The sequence below is a fragment of the Capra hircus genome, chromosome 18 (genome assembly GCF_001704415.2).
Source record: "Capra hircus breed San Clemente chromosome 18, ASM170441v1, whole genome shotgun sequence".
NCBI lineage: Eukaryota > Metazoa > Chordata > Mammalia > Artiodactyla > Bovidae > Capra > Capra hircus.
The window spans coordinates 20550350-20570826 of NC_030825.1; the positions used below are offsets into that span (position 1 = coordinate 20550350).

At 39.6% G+C, this 20477-nt stretch overlaps 1 protein-coding gene and 1 long non-coding RNA gene across 2 annotated transcripts in view; one reads left to right on the forward strand and one right to left on the reverse strand.

Moving 5' to 3' along the window:
• Positions 1–20477, reverse strand: part of LONP2 (lon peptidase 2, peroxisomal) — an 81428-nt gene that overhangs the window by 14384 nt on the left and 46567 nt on the right. Inside the window, exon 11 of the mRNA XM_018061964.1 lies at positions 18585–18718. Within this exon, the coding sequence (XP_017917453.1) occupies positions 18585–18718 (134 nt within the window). The remainder of the gene's footprint in view (positions 1–18584; positions 18719–20477) is intronic.
• Positions 1501–9632, forward strand: LOC108637963. The gene is made up of 3 exons (XR_001919441.1): positions 1501–1900; positions 3921–4088; positions 5348–9632. It is a non-coding gene; the product is annotated as an uncharacterized LOC108637963 (long non-coding RNA).

The window sequence follows — 20477 nt, forward strand, 5'->3', positions numbered from 1 at the left end:
TTTTTCTTTTATTACTTTCTTTACATATACCCTTCTTTCTGGAGATGATTACTGTATATATTAACATACAATGCATGATAATTATAAAGTCACCTAAACATTGTATATTCACATGTATTTATTCTAATTTTCCTATGATCCTTCTACTCTGATACCTCATGAATTTAAAATTATTTTCTACTCTTTTCTTTTCAAAAGTGACTACTGAATATGTTCAATAATATTAGACTCCAATGATAACTGGACACATCCTGGAGTGTCCCCAAGAGATCCCCGTGTCTTGCGGCCTTATAACATCAGGGTGAAGGCCTCTGCTGGCTTACTCTTTTGCTGGACCCTACAGGGCTCCTCTTCAAGACTGAATCATGAGTGCAAATGGACAACAGCTCAGACTTTTTCCTGCTTGCTGGCTACTTGACTTTATACAAAGAATGAAAGAGGAAACTCTGTAGACTGCCAAGTGCAATGCACACACTGTATCCCGAGTGTGGGTGCTAACTTACAGATAATCTCACAGTCCTACTTCTGCGATGTCACTTGATCTTTGGCTCAATCAGATTCTGAGAAGTCTTCCCTGATCTTTCCAGCTTCTCACAGCGCTCACTCATCTGCCTCACAAGATCGAGCAGTTCCTGGGCTGCTCGGCGGCACGCGGGAGATTTTCTGCCTGCTGCTCTGCCTGCGGCAGCGTCGGCGATTGAGGGTGGGAAAGCACTTAACCAACAGCTTAGCTATGCGCAGATCTCAGAGCGGAACGGAAAGCAGGTGTCATTGCCTAATTAAAGTCAATGCACAGAAAAAAAAGCACTACTGTCTAAGGTTACCGTACACTAAAATGAAGGGCTCTGAAACTCTGGCTGATGCCTAGAAGAGGCTGCAAGCTTCTTTAACCTGTTGTGTTTTGTGTCGGGCTTTCCCGAGATCTGATTACAGTTGCCAGTCTGGAATTCACCATCACAGCAGGAAGGAAAACTGGATGGGTGAAAGCCAATCCACATTTATGTAATCGATGCTTTGGGACATCCCATTGCTTTCCGAGTGGAGTAGTGAATTCAGCGCTTTGGGCACAGAGTGGGTGGGGGTGGGGAGAGCTACTTCTAATGCGACTAGACCTTACAACGCAAAGGATGGCCATTCACTCCAGGCTCTAGGCACAGCAGCTGGGTAAAGAAAAACCAACAAACTTAGAACTAATCTGTGCTTTCAAATATTCCACCATGGAACACAAGCCTAGAGAATTAAAGCTTCATGTCAAGGAAATGGTGCCAGCCAATCAGGAAAGACAGGCTGGCACCAGATTTCACGGGCCATCTGCCACACCGTTGTTGTTTAGTTGCTGGGTCATGTCTGACTCTTTTGTGACCCCATGCACTACTGCCCACCAGGCTCCTCTCTGTCCGTGGGATTTTCCAGGCAAGAGTATTGGAGTGGGTTGCCATTTCCTCCTCCTTCAGACTCCTCTGCAGGAATCTTCCCAACCCAGGAACTGAACCCGTGTCTCCTGCATTGGCAGGCGGACTCTTTACCACTGAGCCGCCAGGGAAGCCCCTACTGTACCTTGGGGAACACAAAGCGAGCAAGGAGATGGATTTTCACAGAGTGTACACTTTGATTCCTCATTAAACGTCATCTCACCAACATGCCATTCCAGGAATCAGGCCCAGGTTAGAGCTGAACCCTGAGTCCTCGAATAAGCTTTCAGTACTCAACTCAAATGCCCCGTTTTCCCTTGTCAGAAGGGATCAGCACCAGGAGAAGACAGTGGCAGCGTCCCTGGGACTCGTGATTGGCCTTGCCCCAGATTACAACATTCATGCCAGATGGACTTTCTGAGGCACAGCAAACAACAGCAACAGACCAGGACCCTGGCCCACAGGTCCTTCCTGCTGGAGCTGCACAGGTAACTGTCTTCTATGCCCTGATCTTGGGGTAAACAGTGGCTCTTAACAAACGGGTAACAGTCACATGAGAAAATGATTATTTCACCAAAAAGCTTTTTAAAAAAATAATATTTATTTTTATTTATTTATTTGGCTACACTGGGTCTTAGTTGCAGTGAGGCATGTGGGATCTAGTTCCCTGACCAGGGATTGAACCCAGGTCCCTGGCACTAGGGTCTTAGCCATTGGACCACCAGGGAAGCCCAAGAAGTTTAAATTATAAAAGCCAAGTTATATTTTCTGGTTACCAGATTAAAGTAATCAATAAAGTTTAAGAAATGACAAAACATTTCTTCAACATTAAAGAGAATGGAGAGATCTCAAATACTACAGCTTATGGAAATAAAAGTTGGTTCAATCTTTCTGAAAAGCCATTTGTCAACATATTGAAAGTTTCCTAAATATTCATAATCTCACACCCAGTGATTCTATTTCTCAGGAACCTATCTTTAACTTTAAACAAATGCTTAGATAACAAATCTACTCACTGTAGCACTATTTTTAACAGCAAAAATTAGATCCAATATAAAGACGCACCATTAGGAGCATGATTAAGTAAACTGTGGTACACCCACGGATCTAATAAAATACTATACAGTCACTAAAACTGCTTTCTAAGTGTTCTTTTTTAATAATTTTTTTCCCTAAGTGTTTTTAAGTGATGCAAGAAAAGCTTTTTGAAACAACATCAAATGGAGGAAAGATGAGTAAAATTTCTCATGCCATGCGGCTGCTGCTAAGTCACTTCAGTCATGTCCGACTCTGTGACCCCATAGACAGCAGCCCACCAGTCTCCCCCGTCCCTGGGATTCTCCAGGCAAGAACACTGGAGTGGGTTGCCATTTCCTTCTCCAATGCATGAAAGTGAAAAGTGAAAGGGAAGTCACTCAGTCGTGTCCGACTGCTCGCGACCCCATGGACCACAGCCTACCAGGCTCCTCTGTCCATGGGATTTTCTAGGCCATGAATCTTACTAATATAAATGTATATAAGAATGAAGTTATACAATACAAAATGTTAATACAAGTTGTTCCCTGAGTTATCAGGTTAAGATTACATGATGAGATAGTCAATAAATAAAAGTCTCCAATCTTGGCTCTGACTTCCTAGTTGGCCTTAAAAAAAGCTACTTTACCTCTCCATATCTGGTTTTCCAATCAGTAAAACCATAACAACTATAGTAACCCTTAGAGAGTTGCTGGGCGAATTTGATAATGCTAAAAGCTTTACTATTCATAAATGAAAAACTGAATTATATAGAGCAGTATTTAACACAGACTTCTAAGACCCACATGTCTTACTCCATAGCCCATTTCACTGGAAGAAAACAAAATGCTTTCTGCACCCCAACCCCACCCAGGGCCCCACAGACAGGGCTTTGACCACACATGACTGTAGGGGATGACATAAACTATTTTTTCTATTCTATTTAAGAAAATAGAAAAAGATATCAAGACTCAAGACTCTGCCCCATGTTTCTCATCAGTATTATCAGCCCGTCCTGAGTCTAATTCAGGACATAGCCAGGGTGGTCAGGGGCTGAATGGTATGAAGGTAGCAGATAAGCAGATAGCACCAGAAGCTGAACCTGCAAGGTACTTGCTCTGCTGGCACAGCAAATGTGGACCTTGGTACCGCAAGGGTGAAACCCGATGTCACCACAGCTACTACCAAAGGATATTCTATAGCTGAGAACTCCTGGGGCACGAGGGGTACAGCAGGGATGTCAGCCTTCCAAAGCAGCTGTCACCAGGACACGATCACGTGATATTTCCCAACCACTTTTCCCATCAGAGGAACATGATTTACATAAACAAGCCCTAGTGCCAAAGAATCACTGTGGGAAGGAGGGACAAAGGAAGGTCCTAAGAGAGGAGGAGGACAGGAGGAAGAACAGAGGGGTGTAATACCTCAGCAAAGTCCAGTAGCTTTCTTGTTTGTTTTTAAAAAAGTTTCTTACCTTCTGAACAAATCTTGCAGCAAATGGTGTCTCTGAGCAAGTGATCCAACCAAGAGAAAGTAGCAGAGGCCAGAACAGGTACCAACACCAACCGCTACTCCCAGAACGTGGCAGAAAGAAAACTCCACCCTACCACACACAGCCCCAGGTTATCTACAATCACCTTTACTCAAGACAGAACCTTGCAGGTATCACTTATTCTCTATATTCAGCTTAACTTGAAGCATATGCTACACTCTCTAGCCCCCTCTCATGAGTTCAAAAGCTACATTTTGTGGTATAGACATAAAACAAACCCCTTCTTCTAGATTGTGAAAGAAGTATTCATTTTCATGAATAACAGTTTTTTTTTTTTTTTAACTCCTTTGGGGTAGGGATGAAGGAGAGGATGGGGTGTACAATACTGTTGACTGCAACCAGCAATCAAGTAACAGGGGTGACTAAGACACAGAGGGTTAATTCTCCGAAGGAACAAATGCTACCTGTTCCTGTCATACTAATACGATGTCCCCAAGAACATCCAGATCTCATTCTGAAGCTTAGCAGAATTCAGGAAGTGTCAGGAAATTCAAGTACAGAATGGAACCACGATCCATTAAAATTTAAGAACTAGGCAGAAAGTAAAAAGTCTGGTCCAATCCTTCATTTTATACTCCAGGAAAGGGATGGAAGATTGAGCAAATCTCCTGACGTCCACAGTAAATCACAGACAGCCTCGGGATTCTGGATGTCTGGTCAAGGGCACGTTTTGTTCTACCTGAAGTCCGGTTTAGGAAAGCTGCCTGTAGCTCAGGAGTTCCTTGACAAGCAGCCCGGTGGCAAATTTAGAGGTTATTTTTTCCTGACTGAAAATAATCAACTCATCTGCCATCACATACAGATTCCTATCTATGACTACTGTTAGAAAAAAGCGTGGAAGACTTAGAAAAGAGCAAAACACAGACTACTGGGCGAGCCGTCCAGTGTGTCCTTCCAGGCTGTGCCTTGGTGCCTTTCAGCTATTTTCCTGTAAGCTGTAGGAAACTAACAGTAACAGAGATGACTCCTGTCCACAGAAATGAAACAGTATTGTCCTCTCCCTTTCCCAAGAAGCTGGTTTTGCAAATTAGTTTCAGCATTCCTGATCACCTATATAGATGTCTATGTTTTGAATTCTCCATGGAACCAGATCTTACTAAGATCGATCTTACTGCTTCTCTCATTAATAAATGAGTTCATTTAAATCTTTAACACGTGTTCATTTTATGTCTGTGTAACAGTGATGATTTTGCCATTAAAAATTATTACCCTTTAATACTGAACAAAAACAAATCTTTCTAAAACGTGACCAATTCCCACAGGAGTCATCCCTTACCTAAGCTGAAATGTTTAGATTTTAAAACTTTAGGGCCTCAGACAGATACACCAAATTGCTTTAGATACAAAAACATGAACTTTCCATTTTCAGTATTCCTGATTTTGGGTAGATCCTCAGAAACATCCAGGAGAGACACAACTGATCCTCTTTATTCCCAAGAGGCCTTGGAGTCAGACAGCTTGGATTTGTGGTCCACTTCTTACAAACTGGTATGATTTTGGGAAATTTCCTTTTTCTGGGGGGTAACTCCCTTAACTATGATAATATGTATATAACATACTGTTGATCATTTTAGCCACTTGAAGTGTACAATTTGGTGGCATTAAATACATTCACAATGTTGCTGCAACCTTCGCCACTATCTATACCTGAAGCTTTATCATCTGCATATAAACTCGGAACCCACTGAATTATAACTTCCCGTTCTTTCACTCCTGCATCCAACTGGCAACCTCTATTCTACTTTTCTAGCTCAATGAATCTGCCTATCCAAGCAACTGCATATTAAGTGGACTTCTGTAATATTTGTCCTTCAGGGTCTGGTTTGTTTTACTTAAGCATAATATTTTCTAACTCCAGTCATGCTGTGGAATATATATCAAAAATTTCCTTTTCGTGGCTGAATAATATTCCATTATATGCAGCCACCTCATTTTGTTTATCTGTTCATCTGCTGATGGACACTTGGGGTGTTTTCATCTTTTGGCTACAGCGAATAATGCTGCCATGAACACTGCTATCATTCCTGCTGTGAACTCTTTTGGATATATACCTAAAAGTGGAACTGCCCGCTTCCAAGGTAGTTCTATGTTTAACTTTCTGAAGAACTGATGGACTGTTTTCCACAGCAGCTGCACCACTTTGTATTCCCATTAACACCGCACAAATGTTTCAATTTCTCCACAACCTCACCAATGTGTGGCTTTTTATTTTCCATTTTATTGTATTACAGCCATCGTACTGGATATGAAGTAATGGCTCACTGTAGTTTTCATTTGCATTTATCTAATGACTAACAATGGCAGGCATCTTTCCATGTGCTTGTGGGCCATTTGCCCATTTTCTTTGGAAAAAGTGTCTATCCAAGTCCTCTGACTATTTCTGAACTGGGTTGTTTTTTGTCGGTTGAGTTGTAGGCAGGCGTTCTTTATGCATTCTGGATGTCAGTCTCTTATCAGTCACATAATTTGCAAATATTTCCTCCCATTCTATAGGGTTTTTTTTTTTTCCCTTACTTTCTTATGTCTTTTAATGCACTGAAGTTTTTAATTTTGATGAAGCTCAATTTACTTATTTACTTTTGTTACCTGTGCTCTCGGTTTCATATCCATGAAGTCACTGCCAAATCTAATGTCATGAAGATTTTCCCCATTGCTTTATTCTTGATGCTTAATAATTTTAGCTCTTAAGTTCAGGTTATTGATCAATTTTTAGTCAACTTTTATATATATTATGAGGTAAAGGTCCAAATTCATCCTTTTGCATGTGAATATTCAGTATTCCCAGCAACAGTTTGCTGAAAACACTTTGCTTTCCCCACTGATCTAGGCATCCTTATTAAAAATCAACTGACCACATATGTGAGCCTTTCTTTCTATTTGTCCCGCTGGCTTATATATGTCTGTCTGTATGCCAGTACCATACCACCTAATTACTGTAGCTTTGTAGAAAGTTCAAAGTCAGGACATGTGAGTCCCATATTTTGTTCTTCTTTTTCAGAGATTGTTTTGGCTATCTGGAGCCCACCGAAATTTCACATGAATGTGAAGACTAGCTTTTCCATTTCTCTGAAAAAGGATGTTGAAGTTTTGGAAGAAAGACTGCACTGAATCTGTAGATCTCAACAATGTTAAGTCTTCCTATTCATGAACACAGGATATCCTTCCATTTACTTGGGTCTTAAAAAATTTCTTTCCATCAATGTTTTGTAGTTTCTAGCCTACCAGTCTTTTGCCTCCTTGGTGAGATTTATTCTTTAGTATTTAAGTTTTTTAGATCTTACTGTAAATGGAACTGCCTTTTAAATTTCATTTTCAGATTGTTAATTTTCCTAGGCCCTTTAAGCTCCATTTCCTCATCTGAAAAGAGAGAAATGGTATGAACACTGCAAATAGTTGTTACAGGGAAAATGGATACAGGATATACAGGAATAATGAAACCATAGTATAGCTTCTAAGGTTAGGGTTGGAGCTGTTCGGCCTAAATTAAAATCTGACATTTACTAGCTGTGAACCTTGGGACTTTATTTAATCTTCTGTGCCTTCGTCTTCTCATCTGTAAAATGGGCCTAAAAATAACCTATCTTATAGGATTATTAAGAGGATTAAATGAGTAAATACATACATGTAAAGTGCTTAGGAAGGAGTCTAGCAAACAGCAGGAACTTTATAAATGACAATTAGCCTTCCTGCCTGAATTATCACAGAGCCTTCTAATTTGGTTTCTCTTCCGAGTTTCCTATTATCCATTTTATTCACTCTTTGTAAATGAATCTTTCAAATCACTACTCTAATTACATTATTTCCAGACTTAAAATTAATCTTTACTAGGTTTTCATTACAAATTAACTTCCAAGAGTTGCATTCAAGACCTACCACCATATAGTGTCAAATTACCTTTCTAATCAAAGCTCCCACTGGAATGCCTTTTAAACTGAAAGAGTACATAACCACCACCCATAACTCAACTAACATTTAAGGAACACAATCCAGGGTAAGATACTTCACCCTAGAGCCCCTATCTGCAAAATGTCAGATTACAGGAACTCTAACCTTACCACACCAATTCATCACAAGTGCTTCATTCAAAACAGGTATTCAATTATGATTTGCTGAATTAAGTTGAATTTGCCTACTGCATTCTTTTTTTGAAAATGTTATTGGAGTATAGTTGATTTACAACGTTGTATTAATTTCAGGTGTATAGCATAGTGACTGCCTATTGCATTCTTAAATCTTAGTAACATGTGTGGACAAATGACGAATCACCAAAACACTTAATCACTACTTGATTTGCCAAGAAATTACCAGATTTTTAATGCTGACTTTGTCAAATAAATGAAAATTTAGGCTGTAATAAAATTATTACTGAATGATTAAAATTTTTTCTTGAACGTTGAATCCAATCACACTGGGCTCCTGAATCCTGAAGCAGTGGCAAAATGAAACTTACAGACTGGCTCAACTGCACCTGTGCGCAGAGTGTAGGATGTGTGCTACTAGGTGTATTAACAGGAAGTTGGCAGAGAGGTCGTGCATGAACCAATGAATGGGAATACTGTTGACATCTCAACTCCTTAGCATACACGGGGATGTAAACATGGATCCAGACCCCATTTAGCTATCAAGGAAAAGACTTGTATGGCTGTAGTTATAAAACTACTCTTGAAAAAAACTGGGTAGTCTACTTTAAAAACTGAGATGTGATGCTGAGATTGTAAGTGACTTTTGTTATTTCTTACAAGACAGTAGAAGTATGCGCCTCAAAGCTAAACTGACCACAGATAAAAAGCATCTGAGAGCCTTCTCTTAGGAAGGCAGAAAGGGGAAAACAAAACATCTAAAAACAATTCAGAAAAACCTGAATATCTTCAACTATATAATTTGTCTGTCAGTTTCAGGTTAATCTTTTCCAGAAAACCATCTTCCCAGCCAGAGGAAGTGTGCTGAATGCAACTGAGATTCAAGTTACTGACCCTGGCTGCCAAGGCATTTGTGCCTGCATATTTTCAATCTGTTTTTCTTTCTTTTTCTTTTTTTTTAAAGGAACTAGTCATAATGGAGAAATCTGTGGATCAGATGCCCAGAAAAACCTTCATGCTAGCAAGAAAGTCTTTCAAGCCCTTTCTGCCAATACTTTCTTCATTATTTTGGGGATCTACTAAACATTTCTATATAATAACTGTTGAGATAAAGATGGACATTATGATTGTGAACCATTTCTCATCTATTCAGGAAAATAAAGAACATCAAAAAAGGTATCTGGAAAACTTTTCCCCCCATCTATTTCAATGAATTTTGAGATGTAAATAAATGACTATTTTGTCTCATTTTACTAAAACCAAATTTTAAAAGCTACAATATTTATAATAAATCAAATGAAGCTTTCAATGATCAATTCAATGCCTCTATAGCACTTTAAAAACCAGCATTTATCCCATATCTAAATATTATTTGTTTATATCTACCTCCCCCAATGGACTACCAGTTACAAGTTCTCTTTCATTTCCTGCCCAGAATCCAATCTAGAACCCAGCATATCATAAGTGTTCAGTGACTGTTAGTTGACTCATGGAATAAATCAGTGTTATACAATGGTCCAAAACATACGACCCTAACTTTGTACCAGACAAGAGAGCTTGTATCCTGTCTCCCAGGGTTTTTTTTTTTTTTTTTTTTTTTTTTGCATTAATAGAGCTCCTTTCCTGTGTCAGAGATTCAGAAAATAGTCTTGGGGAACTACTTGGATTAGTGGTTAAGAAGTAGAGGCTGTCTGCAGCTTTTTTTAAAGTAGGTATTATTTTACTACCTTGTAACTTAAGGCTGGTTTTGATAATATATGTCAATGCCACCCAAAAGCCACTGCAACTTCCTACATGATTCATTAAGTGGAACAATGCCTTTTTAATTCGTTGTCAATATTTGATTTTCCTGTTTCCAAATACAGTTTAAAGAGCAAACATTTATTTGTCTCCTATCATACGGAAGTAAGGTTTTCCTTCATTACAGCTTCCTGACAGTCTACACAGTCAAACAAACCTCTCTTAAACCAGGCCAGTACTGAAGAGGGAACAGTGAATCAGCATAAACATCAGAACAGAATATAGAATTTCTTCATGATATGGGAGTACATTCCAACATGACATTTTCATCTCAACATTAGAACACCAGTTGGTTCTGGATGTTTAGACACAACATACTGCCTAATATCCCTACAAATGTAAAGGATTTAGCATAGAAAGTCTTAATCTCGAAATTTAATTGGATCTTGGTTTGCAAAATCCAATTAGCTGTAATAGACCCCTACAAACTCCTAAGACTTCAGAACCACCAGCAAGCGAGCCAGGTGCCCTGGGACTGAAACTCTCTCTTAAATCCATATTCCTTAACAGTTTACCTTAGCTGTCTCTTTGACGATTAGAAAACTATTTGTCCTGAGTCACTAATACAGTCAAAGGAAAGATAAGCATGAGCAGATGAAGAAAAGACTTTAAAATCCTAAAAATGCAAAAATGAACCAAAACTTCTTGGCCCTATCTGTGCAACCTGGGTCTTTAATAAGAAACCAGGTCAAGTTTGATGGATGGATATTCAACAGTACAAACTTAAATGCTGGCTTAGAAAAACCCTTCTGATAATAAAGTGTCTTAGACTAATGACTATTGAACCATTGCAGCCTTTTAAGACAGTAAATTCTGTGAGGATCAAAGCTGTGCCGTTTAAAAATTAGGAAAATGTAGACCAATTTAAATTCAGCCCCCACAGCAACACTAAAACTGTGGCCTGTCACACTCTGTTCAAAGACCTCTTAACATCCGATGGAGGCATTTCTTCAGAAACTGAAAATCGGACTTCTGAGTATTATTGTAACAATCTAAAATAAACAGCTCAAGCATCTGGTCTGTGGTTTTGGGTTCAGAGGCAAGCACACAAATTACTCTCTCTTTTTTGTTCTAACACTCGCCAGAAAGGAAGATACGGGATTTAGGTTAAAATGTTTGAGGATTTTTATATAGAACTGGAACCAAGTAATAAGAAACGACTCAATTACCCTCACTTCATTAAAAACAGCTAGCAACGTTTTTATGTGCTAAAACAAAACAAACAAGAAACAGTATCAATGAAATCCATCCTCATTAAAAGTTGACTAAATAAAGGTTGTTTCAGTTGTTACTAAAGAATCATTCATTTGCTTGTGGTCTCATTAAGCTTTCCTCCCCTCAAGGCCTACCCAATTGTGCTTCTCTGTTTCTGCTGCACAACAATTTCCACCCTCTATTAACAACCCAAACCACAGGTTTTCTTTAAAACTCTAAACAAACTATTTTAATCTTCAGGAATGGGGGTTGTATTATCAGAAATGAAATGTATAACTTTCTTTAAAATAAGTTAAAAAAAGAAGTCTGTGCAGCCAGCTCTCAAGACGGTCCCCAGAGGCCCTACCCCATGGAGTGCCATCTCTCTACAAGGATTGGCAGGTGTGACCCACGGAGCATAGCAGAGTGAGGATTATAAAAGCCTGCAGCTTCTGTCGTGAGCTCTCTGTTTTTTCCCTAGCACAGTTCTCTCACTAAGGGAAGCCAACAGCCATGTCCTAAGCCTAGCGAGAGGCCACCATGGCAAGAAGCTGAACACCTGGCCATCAGTCAGCAAGGAAGCCACGTTGTCAAGTGATAGTGTGATTTTAAGAAGTATTTCTCATTTTGATCTGACCAACACTGTGGCTCACAACCCCCAAGGCATTTAGAATATCCTAAGTATTGACAGTGATAAAGGTGTCTTTCCTTATGTGAATGAGGTGACTTCCAGGAGTACCCAGGACAGTGCTGGTGGCCAGGAGATTAGAGGGCTGGAACTTTCTTTCCCACTCCCTGATTTCTGGGGAGGGGGCAGGGCTTGAGGTTGAAGAAGTCACCACTGGCCAGTGATCTAGTTAATCACAACTAAGCAATGAAGCCTCCATAAAACCCCAAAGCAGAGCTCTTTGGTCCATCTTTGGAGAGCTTCCCTGTGCCCACCTGTTGGGCCCCAGGCTCCGTGAGGACAGAGGCTCTTTTGTTCTGGCCCTGGCCCTATGTAGTTGATTTGTACTCTTTAATATCCTTTCATAATAAACCGGTAATCTACTGGGTCAAAGGGGTCTCCTGAGTTTTGTGAGCCATTCCAGCAAATTACTGAAGGCAGAGGAGGAGGTCATGGCAACCTCCAATTTGAGCCAGTTGATCAGAAGTCCAGGTAATAACCTGGGCTTGTGACTTGTCTCTGAGTGAAGGGCAGTCTAGTGAGGCTGAGCCCTTTGTCTGTGGAGCAGAACGCTGTCTCCAGGTGGGTAGTGTCAGAACTGAGTTGAATTCATGGACCGAGCTGGTGTCCCTGAACTGCTCGTCAGTGTGGGGAAGCATCCACACGTGCACTGGAACCCGGTCTTGGAACCCTTTTCAGCTCACAGCCACGTCAGTGAGCCTGGAGGCAGGTCCGCCCCGAGCTGAACCTCCAGCTGGCTACAGCTTGATGAGAACCTCACTAAAGGTCTCAGGCCACAACTACCCAGCTAAACTGCTCCTGTGTGCCAGACCCACAGATACAGCAAGATCTGCTAACTTCTGGGGCACTAAGTGCAACTTTTGCTTTACCAAGTTTTGGAGTGATCTGTCACGCAGCACTGAGCAATGTAAAACTCCCAAAGATAAAGGGACAGATCCCATTTGGGCAGAAGACTGTTCCAAGAAGTCAAAGACAAAAGAACTTAGCGAAAAGTTGCACAAAGCTCAGAAGTTACTTCCTGAAGACATTATTATACATAGTGTTTTCAAAAATAAAAGAAGCCCATAACATTAGACAAGAGAATGGATATGCTTCAGATTTGGAGATGACAAGTAGTGGGGGGAAAAGAGCTGAAAAAGAATCAAAAGCACTTGTTTCTCCTGCAGGAACAGCTTCCTGTTTTGGTTACAAAGGAGCCACGCTTAAAATAACCACTGTGAAGTATGCTGAGGGCTTGAGAAGTCAATGCCAGGAAGCCACAACAAAGAGCTGAAAGCAGCTCGACAGAAGAGGATTCCTTCGGAGGAAAGGCCCCAAGAAAGGCTAAGGGGAAAGCCACCCGAGCAGATGAGCGGGATGTGCGGTGAGGAAGGCCCGTGGGAATGACGCCCTTCCCCGGCATCCCCCCGCCCCTGCCTGCCCTGGCACTGGGCAGACCCGCTGCCGCAGGCAGGAGGACCCCCCCCTCAGCCAGCACACTCCCGCCGATGGCCAGCGCAGACACCTAGGGGAATCAAAGCCAAAGAAGGCAGAGAGCAGCGCCATAAGCTCTGAATATTTTATTTTGATGCATTTGTAAATGTGAAGTCGCCTAGAAAGGATATCAGAAGTTAAGGATATTGTTATCTGCCTGCTTCCATTATATTCCATTGATTTCACTGTCCTCCATACGGCAAACGTATCAGAGAACCAATACATGCTGAAATGCAACTCAGTGAAACTGCGATCCAGACTGAACCAGCGAAAACTGCCGCAGAGTTAGATCTATGGTCTGGCCAACCCGATGTTTTGTGGTCAGCAAGGGGCCCAGGGCATCTATCATGAGGGGACAGGCATGTTTTCACTGACATTAAATCCTATTGCTTCTGACTCATACCACCCAACCACTTAACCCTTTTTCCAAACTACAGCTTCTGTTTTCCTATGGACTGGGAAGTAGATGGCTAAGCTTATAAAGATGTGTCTGTTAACAGTTAAATAGGCAAGGCTTAGTCTTTACTGGGGAATTTTGCGAAGGGACTTACACATTCAATCAAGAGTCAAATTAGACAGCTTACCGAGAATCCTACTCAACTGAGATTTTACAGCAGTCAATCAAGTGGCCCAAATGTACAAAACAAAAGCTAAAGAGATTGGCAATTCTTCACAGGCTTTTTTTCCTGATTCCTTTGTGTATCATCACTATTTCTCTTCAACGTTCTCCTAGAGGTCCCTGCTAGTTCATTAGGAAAGAACTGAAATAAAAGCTATAATGATCAGAAAAGAGAAAGTAAGAACTGACGTTATTTGCATTTGTGACAGCTGATGGTGTACGTAGGGCTTCCCTGGTGGCTCAGACGGTAAAGAATCTGCCTGGATTGCGGGAGACCTGGGTTCGATCCCTGAGTTGGGAAGGTCCCCTGGAGGAGGGCGTGGCAACCCACTCCAGTATCTCATCTTTGCCTGGAGAATCCCCATGGACAGAGGAGCCTGGTGGGCTACAGTCCATGGGGTTGCAAAGAGTCGGACACAACTGAATGAAAATTCAAAAAAAATCAGTGTTTCAATTTGGCAAGTCTGCTGGATTCAAGTCAATATAGCATTCTCATAGAGTATCAACCAAAAGAATTAGAAAATTAAAAATATTACTTATAATAATATACACACATAACACATACATACAAGATCAATTCACTAGGAATATATCTAAAGAAAAAATACGCAAAAGCTCACCACTACAACTATTAAAAACACTTAAAAACATTTATTAAGACTTGAATAAATGAAGCTAATCATGAATTAGAAGACTTGCTAATATCAAATTATCAATTCTCCCCAAACTGATTTATAGACGCAATCACAATCAAAATATCAGAAGGTGTTATTTAGCCTCCAATTAAAAAAAAAAGTGTCATTTATTTAGTGATTTACTGGTATAGAGTCACCAAGCTGATTCTAAAATTAACACAGATATTTGATGAACCTACATACAATAGCCAAAGCAATCTTGAAGAAAACCAAAGCTGGAGGATTTGCACTACTAGGCATCAAGACCAACTGAGATATAGTCATTCTTGAAACCAAGTATGATGCTAACACTGGAAATTTCATCCCAGGCCCAAAGTACCCACTACTGACCGTAAGTCAGCTAGTTTAACTCATTTTTCCTTTAAGTGTTTATCTGAGATCTCCATAACATAACCAAATACATACTACCTGAAGTGACATTTTTACAGTTTATCCATAACAACATCTAACACACCTCACGTTAAATCTGTTCATCTGTCTTTTTTTTCATCTAATCAATTTTTCAGATGACTTCTATGAGAATAGTTAAGAAACTAACATCTTGAGACACATTAAGTTTAATGTAGCTTCTCCAATAAATACCACACTTTCCAAAAATAATTTAGAATGCTCCATCTTCTGAGAAACTTCATAAGCATTGGTTATAACTTGAATCCCTGGCTGGAGATAATTTTTGAGGAAGAAAATCTTATAGGTATTAAATGGACATATATGGTAAAAGAGTATTTGAACAAATGGACCTAAGCTAACTCTTTACAGAGAAACCTCCAAACTGTAAAACTGAATACATGGGATATCTGTGTCCTAGGCTAAAAGGCAGGCCAAAGTAGAATAAAACTGTAACCACAAACTTTTATCTTTCGATCCAACTAACATCGCAGAAAGGAAAAGGGCAATTTAGAATACACTAATAACATACGAAAAACATAGGCAGGGCTGCTTTCATGAAATAATTCCCATACTTTATAGGTAAGTGACCAACACCGTAAACAGTCCTCCACTAACACAAATCAATTAGGGATCTCACTCGCCTTTTAAATTCTATTATTTGTTCTGTGTAACTGCCAGTTAAGACCTCACAAATACAAAGACAACTGTTCACAGACCAGTATTTCTGGGCCTACTCCAGAAAGTTTGCTCGATATGCTGGAGGCTTCTGCCTGTTTTTAAAGCTTGTGGCCTGAAATTACTTTTCTTCCTGGCAGTAACTCTAAGACCAGCAATATTTTTAACATTAAAAATAACTCCCTCACTGAATTACTCGAAATTTCTAAAACAACTTTCTACTCTAATTTTAAATAATTCAATTTCTTAATGAGAAACTTTCAGTTACTAAGCTAGCTCCATTTGAACTTTGTGACATGAAAACCTGAAAGAGATTTTTTTTGACACAAAATTTTCTTTTGGCTTGCTTAAGGTCATAAACATCAATTCAGAATATCTTATAATTATTTTACTAAAATCTGGAGGAGAGTCACTTACAGGTAATTCAGGGGTATCTTACAACGTAAGACCCAGCTTGGAGTCCCATATCTCCTAATAAGAAATACAATCAAAATTGTCGTCTCAAGAGACAAGTCCTTATCCTAATTATTCAATCGGACACGACTGAGCAACTTTCACTTTCGCACCATGGGTGTCCTTGGTAGTATCTTAACCTAGATTTACTTAACTATGCATCATTTAGGATTTGTTCTGTCTGTGAATCATTGATTAAAAAACAAATAACCAAATAAATATTACCATGAAACACTGTATGTTCTCACATGGTTCATAAGCAGTTTGAATAAGTTCTTGAATATCTCTAGGCTATTTTTAAAAAGCAAATATGATCACAGACATTATTAGGAATATGCTAATAGATATAATAAGCATTGTGTAACTATGAAAAGCTTCTTTAAACATCAAGTCCCCATTGTCGTACAGCAGAAACCAACACAACATGTAAAGTATCCTTCAATTAAAAATAAATGTAAAAAATTAATGCATACCTCTGAATGCATTATTATAAGTTCCAAAAGAAACCATCAAAATCATAAGCACAATTTCCCAATTGTGTCAAGTAGATAAACTCACTTAACTCTCTGCCTTTCTATTATATCACAGACAAGAATAAAAGGACATAGGCTCAGGTGCTGGAGGCCACAGCAAAAGAGAATATTCTAAGAATTAAGAAGGGAAGCTCATGAGGATTTAGGTGTTACATTCAGCAAGGGAAAAAAAGAGGAAACGATCTCAGTTCTCCACTGTCACTCCGCTGCAACAGTGATGCCATTCTTGATAGGCTATCAATCATCTAGAGTACTTTTCAAAAATTCAGATTTCTGAGAATCTTCTGAACATGTGTTTATCTTTAAACAACCCCCCACCCCGCCACCCTGCCCGCCACCAAATCCTATTAAAATGACAAGTAAGGGATTTTTTTAAAAAAAGGATAAACCCAGAAAAAGAAAAAGAAAGAAGACAAGAGATGCTGACAACATTTTGGGTAACAGCAAGTACATGGGCAAGAAGTAATAAACATCTAAGTAGAAACTTTAATGTCTGTGAAGGAGGTAGGTGGGGGCAGGGGGTGGTTATCCACAAAATCCTACAAAAAAGGGCTCAGGAATTTGAGGTATCCCTGAAAATATGGGTGAGATATGGGATTAAAGACAAAACATTTTTTAAACTATGTAGGAAATAACTGACTGCCCACGTGGCTCAGTGGTAAAGACTGCCTGCAGTGCAGATGTGGGTTCGATCCCTGGGTTGGGAAGAATCCCTGGAGAAGGAGATGTATCCCTGCTCCAGCACTGTTGCCTGGGAAATCTCATGAGCAGCGGAGCCTGGCAGCCTAGAGTTCATGGCATCACAAAAGACTTGGACACGACGTGGTAACGAAACAACAAGAAACAATTACAGGTTTAAGATCCCTATTCCTACTCTATGTAACAAGGGCACTATCCCTTACCAACAGAAGGTGGCAGGTTTACTTTAGGAGAAATGAACCCGTGAGGTTCTGGGCACAGTGCAAGCTGGGATGAAGCACATATGAGGAATAGGAGGATTTGGGAAAGTCTACTTGTTGGATGGCATCACCTACTCAATGGACTTGAGTTTGAGCAAACTCCAGGAGACAGTGAAGAACAGGGAATTCTGGCGTGCTGCAGTTCATGGGGTCACAGAGTCAGACATCACTTAGCAAATGAGCAACTCTTTGGATGATATTGCTGTTAAAGGCACTGTGTTTAGCAATAGAAGGACGAGCAGGAATGATGCTTTACTGCCTCTGTTCCACTGAGCTTATCACAAATTATGGCTCTTCAGCCATATTCATCAAACTTCTGTCTAGAAAGAGCTATGGAAATGGTAGGACATCTAATAAATCTCTTTACTATGAAAGAATAAAGATTCTCTATTCAAGTCATGTTTGTTAAAGCAAATTTTGGCAACCATGCAGCAACATGGTCTTCAGTAAGAAGTTAAAACATTTTAACTTAAATATCCATATTTCATTAAGTCGAGGAATAGACCGCTTCCCCTTTTTTCCTTGTCACCACCTCCACAATTATTTTCCTCAGAAAAAATAATTTAAATTATATCTTAATTGTGTACCTATCAAAGAAAATGTGTGAGAAAAACAAATGATTATACATGAAGCCATTCCAGAGAATAAATATCTGCCCTTGCAGTACTTAGACAACTAGGATTTTTTTTCTTTAACTGCTATAGCAACTTTCTATGCTGTAAACACTGAAAGACTTAATAATCTGGATCAGAAAGAGACACGTGAACACCAGAAGCCAAACATAAAGTGTATCACCATTATAAGCTCGAGAAATATATCCCTAAGGCATTAATACCAAGTTATTCCTGCCAAAATTCTGTATTCTTTGCAGAAAAGAATCCTCTTGATACATCAACCATTAAGTTTAACTTACACACTGGATGTCTTTCCCAGTGGAGGAGCACATGCCCTCGCTGCAAGGACCACCCCACACCCCCCTCCATGTCCACCTTCGTTTCCATTCACTTCCAGCTGCCAAGCCTGCGGGCGCCAGGCCCAGGTCACCCACCTTCCCCCTCAGCTGCGTCAGGGCGGTCCAACCTGGCTTCTCTGTGCTGTCCCTCTGCTACTTTCACAGCAACAGCTCGGCAAATGGCCCCCAGCTTCCTGTCCAAAGAGCGGACCCCTGCCTCTCGGGTGTACCTGCCATCAGAGAAAAGATATTTTAATTTTGGCTAAACATCACCTGTAAAAGCAGAATTAATGTGATCAACAACTATACTAAAAGAAGCATACATTTAAAAGTGTATTACAGTTTCTTGAGCATTAACAGCCTCATCTTTAAAAATTCCTCAGTATTCTTATTGCTTAAAATATTCAGAAGTAATTCCAGCTACCACTTTTCCTTTTATATAGAGTATCTTGAACTACTACCCTATACTGAAAAATGAATTATTGGCTCTTCAATTTTGCAGCACATAAAATATCATTTACTCTTTGATATGTATAAAAGCTTTCTTACAATTTGTTGATTTAAGAAAATTCTGACAAATTTATTACGTGTGGAATACTGCTGAAAGAATCAGAAAAATAGAATTTTTTCCTAACTAAAGCAAAAAATAATTTGAGACAGAGAATGGAGTCTTTACCTGGAACTGTGCTAATTACCCCATTCAGTATATTTTCATTGTAGAGACCTTCTAAAGAGAGAAATATGCTAACGATGCAAGCAGTGTGATTCAGTGGAAAAGGTTCTAGATGTGGTTAAGCAGAGCTGTCTTAAAAAACCTCCATGTCAGACTCAAATTCCGTAAGCCACTTCATAATCCTTTATACAGTACAATCAAGTTTGGCACCCAGCTTTGGGTGAGTTTGAACACACACACAACATCAGCTAGAGAATGCAGGTTTATCTGGAAAACTGCATCTGATTAGGCAACCAACACACAGTCAAGACTCTGGAAAAGGAGATTTTTTAAGTTCTGAGAAAAGACAAAATTCTTGGCTAAACACTCTATAAAGTAAAAAGTGTATTGCAATCAAAGGAATAGAAGGATATAGGAATAAAGTCTATATTATACACATGCATGTAATTTCAGTAAGAAAGAAAATAGGGAGGCACCTTAAAAATAAACCAACATGTCAAAACAAAAACCCAGTGTAGCTTCCTAGACAGCTATTTGATGAGCTCAGACGAAAAGGTCTGGACAAAAGATAAAAGAGAAAAGGCCTGAGGATGCTTTCAGAAGGATGGCGTGAACAGGCAGAAATGGGACCAGGAAGTTGAGAATGAACTGGAGCTTGCCAAAAATAATAAGGACATCATCAACAGCGAGATTTTTTTTTTAGGTGTTTAGAACAATAACAGGCTAGGAACTAAGGCAGACAGTATAATATTAACCTCGACTAGAGGAAAGTAGACGTATCTACCACTGGTTTGGTTTAGCATTTTTAAACCAAAAGAGGAAGAAGCACCAATGTCAAGTACTAATTGGTTAATGTTTCCTACCCACAACTAAATGATCGTGAAGCTGCTAATTTTCAGAGGACATCAAACTAATGCATTGGATGATAATCAAGATGAAAAAAAAAAATCAATTTGCTGCAATGGTAGCTGAAACTAACATGGATATCAAAATATATATAACTGTAAACTTTTACATTTGGGCTTTAAAAAACTCAACCCTATAAATATAGAATGAGACAGATCAAATGAATAAGAAATTCATATGAAAAAGAACTAAGGTGTCAGTAACTATATTTACGAGAGACAAGGAGATAACCTAAAAAAGCTAAGACTCTGGAGATACAGTCATAAAATAATAATAGAATAAGACTAGTGGTCTTTTTTTTTTAATTCCTTATTACTGTTTAGCTGCTAAGTCATGTCCAACTCTTTGCAATCCCATGGCCTGCCAGGCTCCTCTGTCCATGGGATTTCCCAGGCAAGAATACTGGAGTG